The sequence below is a fragment of the Dermacentor silvarum genome, chromosome 3, assembly GCF_013339745.2.
Source record: "Dermacentor silvarum isolate Dsil-2018 chromosome 3, BIME_Dsil_1.4, whole genome shotgun sequence".
In the NCBI taxonomy this organism is placed as follows: Eukaryota; Metazoa; Arthropoda; class Arachnida; order Ixodida; family Ixodidae; genus Dermacentor; species Dermacentor silvarum.
In genome coordinates, this window is record NC_051156.1 from 22,000,001 (window position 1) to 22,008,025 (window position 8,025).

General features: G+C 55.9%; 1 protein-coding gene across 1 annotated transcript; it reads left to right on the forward strand.

Moving 5' to 3' along the window:
• The first annotated feature begins 4,024 nt into the window (after positions 1-4,024).
• LOC119444254 (uncharacterized) lies at positions 4,025-7,384 on the forward strand. Its single transcript, XM_037708680.1, has 2 exons — positions 4,025-5,699; positions 5,844-7,384. The coding sequence occupies exons 1-2, from the start codon at positions 4,025-4,027 to the stop codon at positions 7,382-7,384; spliced, it is 3,216 nt and encodes a 1,071-aa protein (XP_037564608.1).
• The last annotated feature ends 641 nt before the right edge of the window (positions 7,385-8,025 follow it).

Genomic DNA, 8,025 nt, shown 5'->3' on the forward strand with positions numbered 1-8,025 from the left:
ATGTGAAAGTGCTATCAAGACTCGTGTCTTCTCTCTCTCTTTCTTTCGCTCCCCCTCCCCACGTGTCGAGTAGAAAACTGGAAAAGCCTGGTTAACCTAAAGCCCATGGAAAAAAAAACTCAAGTAGCGCCAACTGCACCCCTTCGCCTCTCCTGGCAGCTGCAGCAGTGTCCACAAGAAAACTACGAACGCGACAGCTCGACCGCGCGCGTCCGTGCTCGACTGGCACGCGTTCCCTAACGCGGGAGCTGCGTCTCCGGCGCCCATGGAACCACGGCTTCGTCTGCCACGGCCGCTGGATAAAAAAAAAGGTGTCCAGCAGCCGTGCCTCGGCGCGTGCTGCGTTGGCGGTATTAAGTAGTATTGAGGCGAGAGCCTTATTATGTCTTGTTTTGGGGTGACCTAGAATAAATGGAGCCAGAAATCGGACAAAGAATCGATAACTCAATAATATTGTTACGGTGAAGGGAAAGAAGAAGGTGACGCAAACGAGAGGAAGACGAAGTCTCTGGCCGTTGCCTGAACGCCATATTTCTTCGCTTGTAAATATACATCCTTCTACACTCGTGGGCCTGCTTTCTTCCTGCAACATTTTGGTGGAAGGTGCTGGGTACAATCACGGAACTTCGCAGTGGACGTCATCTACCTGCCGCCACAATGGCAGATCAACCGACACAACCGACAACGCCTCAGCAGTCCACGCCAACGGTCATCCTCACTCATCTGCGGGACCCGGGGACATTTTGTGGCACGGACAACACCGACGTCGAGGACTGGCTTGCGATGTACGAACGAGTGTGCGACAACAACAGGTCGGGTCCAACAATGATGCTAGCAAACCTCATGTTTTATCTGAAAGGAACTGCGAAGCAATGGTACGATACGCATGAAGCTGACCTAACAAGCTGGGATGTCTGCAAAGAAAAAATGCGTGACCTGTTTGGCAGACCTGTCGGTCGTCAGTTGGCAGCAAAAAAAGAACTTGCATGCCGCGCTCAGACGTCCACAGAATCCTATGTCGTGTACATACAGGATGTGCTGGCTCTCTGCCGCAAGGCTGATAACACCATGACCGAGGCGGATAAGATTGGTCATATACTAAAAGGTATTGCAGACGACGCCTTCAATCTCCTGATGTGTAAGGATTGTGCCACTGTGGATGCAATTATAAAGGAGTGCCGGCGCTTCGAACAAGCGAAAGGCCGCCGCGTCCCTCAACATTTCGACAGGCTGCCCAATACCGCCGCGACATCTTCGTGCGCAGACCCGCCGCGGTTCGTTCAGCCGACAGGATCAGAAGATCTAACGCGTATCGTTCGCCGTGAGCTTGAGGCCATGGCTCCGGCTCCAATTCGTTCCGACTGTCGGGAAAGTGTGCCCGCTATCTCGCTTATACAAGCGGTCGTTCGGGAAGAAATAGCGAGTTTGGGCATTCCATCTCTCTGCTCGGTCCGCCATACGAACACCTACCAGATTTCTCCGGACGCTCGCTCCCAGACGCAAAGCTTCCCGCCACTCCGCCGCAACCCCGCTGACTGGCGCAGACCGGATGACAGACCCATCTGTTTTAATTGTTCCGGTATTGGACACATCGCCCGTCATTGCCGTAATCGCTGGTTGTCGTCTCCTCGGTGGTCGTCTCCGAGTCACTACCGCCAAGTACCAGACAATCGCACTTTCTCGCCCTACACGCCGCCTCGGAACATCAACGCCGACAGTGCTCCACCAAGATCCAGCCGCTCCATCGCTCCGCGACAGCCGACCGGAGCAGACGTGTTGCGGATGGGCTCCTGCTCCACCCCGATAAGCTGCGAGTCGTCCTTCTCCGCCAACGCCGGTTGCTATCGCACCTCCGGCTGCCTTGGTCGCCTCATGCCGAACGGCCCGACGGGTTCGCCGCCGCCTGCGTGTAGATACTCCTACGCTTCCTGGCCCGCCGCTCCTCAGCCCAGCCGCTAAACCGGTTTCGAGTCGGACTCTGCCTGCGCGGCCCTGCCGCGTCAGGCTCTCCGACTGTCAACCGCCGCCCCGACTACTGAAATGGCCGCCGGAAATTCGCCCGATGATGCGGGCCCTTCCAGCGATCACCAACTGACACCATCGATGGTGAACCTCCCTGATGAAGACTCCGATATGGATTCGCGTGAATATTCCTCCCAAGATCCAGGCCTCCTGACATCGTCGTCCGATCCTGCTGCGAGCTCCCCTTCCCACGGGCCTGCGTGGGAATACTCTCTCAGCAAGCATCGGGCGAAGAAGCTCCGCAGGGCCGCCCGGGAAGCTCAGATCTCCTCATCATTGGGTGCAGCTAATTCCGTGAGTGGCACTCCCTCCAATGTCAACGTCCCGTCCCCAGACATAACCCGAAAGCCCGGTCCTCGTCGCCCTAGACTTCCACCCCTTCCAAAGGGTGATCTGAAGGTAGTTATCCGGCCGACAAGAGGCCTAGCCCTCAAACAATACCCTAACCACGCCATCTCGGCAGCAATTGTCATGTCCTGCCAGACCCCCGCCCGTGTGGAGGGGAAATACGTCGTGCGCCCCCACAAGGGCTCAAACATCCTGATAGTCAGCACCCCGCACGAGGAAACTGCTGACGAGATCTGCCAACTTACCCACCTGAAGCTGGCCAACCAAGCCCACCCGGTGAGAGCGTACGTGCCGTTCTCACCGCAAACCATCAGAGGTGTCATTCACGGACTGGACCCCAACAACACAAGAGAAACCCTCATGAAAGGACTGTGGGTGCGGGACACCCGCATCAAGATCCTGGACGCCCGCATCTTGGGCACATCTACAACGGCACTGCTCACCATAGACGGGCCCCACCTGCCCAGGCTGGTCTATCACGGTGGGTGTGAATACCCGTGCCACCAGTTTAGGCCGGCCCGGCAGTTCTGCCAGATGTGTATGCAGTCGGGACATCGTCCGGACGTGTGCCCAAACCCCAACACACCGGTTTGCCGCCAGTGCGGCATGCAGAACCCACCGAAATGCGGACTATGCGGTGGTCAGCACGAAACCGGCACCAAGGAATGCCCCAAGAGACTGAAACCAGCAAGGATGCTTCAGCCGCCACCCTCCCGCAACAACGCAGAGAAGAGGCCGTCTCGATTGGACGGCCTCCCCAAGATCTACAATAATCGCTGGTTCTACTCCGAGGACAGTGACTCAGCGAGCCGCAGCCAGTCCAGGAGCCGGTCTGGGTCCGGAACCCGAGCCCGGCAACAACAGGCACAACCACCACAAATTCGGACACCGCCCACACCGATGCCGAGGAAGAAGAAGCAGCAGCAACCCGCCCAAGACACAACGAAGCAGGTGAGCTGGGAAGGCAAGGGCAAGGACTCCCCTGCTCCTCAAACAGACCCCCGAATCCCTAAATTACAAGCTATTATAAAAGCGCAAAATGCTAAGATAGCAGAACAAGACGCGAAGCTCACAGCGCTTATGGCCAAACTTGAACAAGTAATTAAACACAACACCGCGCCGCCACCAGCCACACCCCCACAGCAACCCAATGAAGTAGTGGCACACCAAACGCTACAGCGAACACTACAGGACATGGAGAAGACACTAGTCAGCTCTCTCATCGAAAATGTCACCCAACTATTCAGCGCGCTTCAAGCAAAAATCGAGAACATAGCTGCCAACCTCACACAGGTAACTGCTACACAGAACCAACACTCCAACTCCATACAGGCGCTCCAGACTCAACGCCGAAAACGCGCCTCGTCATGCGAACAAGGCCCCTCCCGTAATCGCAGCCGTGCCAATTCCATCGGGAGCGATTCAAGCCCGCCAGCCCACCTAGTCACCCAATATGGCCCCAAACCATAAGCCAAACACTACTGAACACATCGAAGTATGGCAGTGGAACTGCAGAGGTTTCAGAAGAAAACAGGGTCTCCTGAAGCAATACCTCTGCACCACCCCCGTAAGACCTGACATTATCTGCCTGCAAGAGATAGGGGCCGACAGAACCCCTACGCTAGCCGGCTACTACACGATCCACCAACCCCACATGGCGAAGGTTGCAATCCTCGTCGCAAAAGACATCACTGTTATCGAGCACTCGTTGTCAGAACAGGAGGTTGAGCACTTAACCATAGAGATCGTACCCAACAAACGGGGCCGAAAGAGCACGTTCGTGGTTAACACGTACAAGCCACCAAGGCCGGCGAAGGCCGATTTCACCAACCTCCTTTCCGAAGCCAGTCGACTGGCGCAAGCAAACCAGCTTATTGTAGTCGGGGACTTCAATTCGCCTCACCGGGACTGGGGGTATCAGTCAAACTCAGCAAGAGGAGTGACAGTCGCGCGAGCAATAGAATCCCTACGAATGGAACTCCTTACCGACCCTCTATATCCGACCAGGGAAGGCAACAGTGTCACCCGTGACTCATGCCCCGACCTCACCCTGATCAAGAACGTCGCCGAGGCCACGTGGACGAACCTAGGAGAAACCCTGGGCAGCGACCACTGTATACTCAGCACGTCCATATCATCTAGCAAAATTAGAAGACATCTGGGTGCCGCCCATATCACTGACTGGCCCAAATTCCGCAATGCACCCGTCCCGTCAGGTCCAATCCAGTCGATACACGTCTGGAGCGAGGACATCAGACAGGCATACAAGACAGCCACAGAAACAATACACCGCACACCGGAAGCCCCAGAGGTAGACCGCCACCTTCTCAAGCTATGGGAAAAGCGCAACCGGCTCGTGGGAAGATGGAAAAGGCAACGGCTAAACAGATCCCTCCGCCTGCGGATTGCACAGCTCACAGAGGGCGCTCAGACATACGCCACCAACCTAGCACAGCAAAACTGGCAACAGTTTTGTGAGTCACTGCGGGGAACGCTGGGAACCTCCCGTACGTGGGCAATCCTGCGGAACCTCATCGACCCCTCTAAATCAAAATCTGAATCTACACGCACCCTGAAGCGCATTGCTCACCTCTTTCCGGGAGACAACGTAGCCCTACTTCTTGCTCTAAGGGACAAATACATCGGCACCAGCACCGCGCCACCCTGCTCTGCGACCTATCAGGGTGAGGAAAATCCGGCACTCGACGCTCCCATCTCCGAAGCCGAGGTGTACGCCGCAGTACGATCGTGCACCCGAAATACTACGGCTGGAGCGGACAAAATTAACAACGCCATGATCCGCAACCTGAGCAAGGCACAGATCAGGGACCTCACCAAGTACCTGAACGACTCGCTATGGGAGAAGAATGAAATTCCCTCCGAGTGGAAACACTCGGAGATCATAGTAATCCCGAAACCGGGCAAGAAGCCGGCAGTGGAAGCTCTACGACCTATATCTCTCACATCGTGCCTGGGCAAGCTCTACGAGCGAGTCGTCCAGACGCGCCTTCAACACTACATAGAAGATAACGACCTTTTTCATCCATCCATGATTGGCTTCCGGTCGGGCCTGTCGACACAAGACGCCTTCCTTCTCCTGAAGGAGGAAGTACTCTCTAACATCCCGAGGGGTGGCGAACACCTCATTATGGCGCTGGATCTAAAAAGCGCGTTTGATAACGTGTCTCACGAGGCAATACTCTCCCAGCTCAGCAATCTCAACTGTGGCGAGCGCACCTTCCAATATGTCAAGACTTTTCTGTCCAACCGAACGGCAACAATAGGAATGGGTGACACGAGATCGGACCCTCAAGACATGCCCAACAAGGGCACACCACAGGGATCGATCATCTCCCCGCTCCTATTCAACGTCGCCATGATCGGCGTCGCAAGGGCTCTGCAGCAGGTTCCGAACATCGGATACACCCTGTATGCGGACGACATTACGATCTGGACAAACACCGGCTCTCTAGCCGAGAAGGAAGACACACTCCAAGCAGCAGCAATCTGCGTCGAAACAGAGGCCATTCGATGTGGACTCCACTGCTCCCCCGACAAATCCGAAGTGATCCGCATACAGGGACATCACTACAAATCGCCAGGCAACCTAAACATCCTCCTACATGGGGTCCCAATCCGGGAGGTACCACTCATCCGGATCCTGGGCCTCTGGCTGCAGAGCGACGGAAAGGCCAACCACACACTCCAACTGCTCAAGACTACAACACAGCAGATCTCTAAGATGATCCGCCGGGTGGCCAGAAACAGAAAAGGCATGCGGGAGGAGGACACGATCCGTTTGGCGCAGGCACTGGTCATCAGCCGCCTTTCCTACGGGCTCCCTTACCTCACCCTGCTCCGAGCAGACTTCAACAAAGTTAATGCGATGATACGCGTAGCCTACAAGAACGCCCTCGGTCTCCCACCGTACACATCCAACGTCAGCTTGGAAGCTTTGGGACTAAATAACACGTTCGAGGAAATTCAGGAGGCGGTCCTCCTGACCCAGAGAGAACGCCTCCTGTCCACAGCGACAGGCCGACACATCCTAAAGCGCATCGGCTACCCGGCGGACCTTGACGCCATCCAGTCGACCACAAACATTCCGACATCGTACCGAGCCAGAGTACACGTGGCCCCGCTCCCAAAAAATATGTCACAATCCCACAACGAAGGCAGAAGAAACGCCCGAGTGGACTACCTCAAACGCACAGTGGGACGGGGCCCGAGGACGGTGTACGTGGACGCCGCCCTATATAAGGATGCATCGAACGCAGCAGCAGCCGTGGTGGTGGACTCTTCTTACGAAGAAGTCTCCAGCATCTCCATCCCGCACTGCACCGTCACAGAAGCGGAAGCTGCGGCGATCGTGCTGGCCGTTCAGTACGGGGACGCGACCAACCGAGAACTTCAAGTAATAACCGACTCCCAAGCGGCGTGTCGGCTCCTTCTTGCAGGCAGAATACCTCAGAAATTAGCTAGGTTCACGACTAATCCATTGGCTAGAAATTCATCGCTCAAACATCAGATCACGTGGGCTCCGGGGCACTCGGGGCTGGAGGGTAACGAGGCCGCGGACAGGCTAGCTCGAGGTCACACAAACCGAGCGGCCACAATCCTCGATCCCACTACTACCCTCCCCGTACCTGCGGCTTACGGCGCGCGACTTCAACACTTGCGCAAACAACGTCAGCTTTACCCCCCACCACACAAGGGGCTAAATGCACAGGAAGCACGGGACTGGAGACAGCTCCAAACCAACACCTTCCCCAACTTACACAAATACAGCATTATCTTCTCAGAACACTACAAAGACGCATGCCCATGGTGCAACGAACGACCCACCGCCTACCACGTCACGTGGGGGTGTACAGGCCCCAAACCGCCAGACATACAAACACAACAACCGGAGGAGCAGTGGGAGGCCACTCTGTCCAGCCCCGACCTAGCAACCCAGCGCGGACTGGTAATCCAGGCGAGAGCGGCAGCCAAGGCCACTGGGGTCTTGAAATGAAGACTCCACTCGATGTACATTTTCCTCCGTATTTATTTTCTGTGAATAAACGTTTTCTACTACTACTACTCCCCGTCTCCGCAAGGCCGTCGGTCCCGTTCGCTTCTCGTTCACCGCTCTTCGTCCCCATCTGCAACCGGTCGCTTCCCTTCGGGAAACTAGGCGGTGCAGCTCCCGGAGGTGAAGCTGCAACTCCGACCTGGCCCACAAATCCTCTGTTGACCCTGCCTACACGTGGAAACCTACTGGACATTGAAGTTGATGGTGTTCCTGTCACATCTCTCGTTGACACAGGAGCGCAGCTTTCAGTTATGAGCGCTGCTCTCCGCCGAAGGCTCAAAAAGGTTCTGACTCCCGCCGTACCGTGCACTGTGCGAGTCGCCGATGGGAGTACTTCACCTGTTCTTGGAATGTGCACAGCACGTGTGACCATTGCGGGCCATTATAGCGTTGTTTTATTTATCGTCCTCGAACACTGTCCACACGACCTAATTCTCGGCCTCGACTTCCTTTCGAAACACTCTGCCCAAATTGACTGCTCCGCAGGTGTTGTACAGCTGGATCTGCCGCTTCCTGCCGACGCAGACGCAACAACTTGTGCTTCACCCCGCTTATGTTCTGCTGAGTTTGCACGGCTGTCT

What these genes read in the sequence shown, in the direction of transcription:
- LOC119444254 (XM_037708680.1), top strand. Translation starts at nt 4,025, where the DNA reads ATGGCGAAGGTTGCAATCCTCGTCGCAAAAGACATCACTGTTATCGAG. An exon ending in TCAAGACATGCCCAACAAGG is followed by an intron (nt 5,700 to 5,843) that starts GCACACCACAGG and finishes CCGGCTCTCTAG; the next exon opens with CCGAGAAGGAAGACACACTC.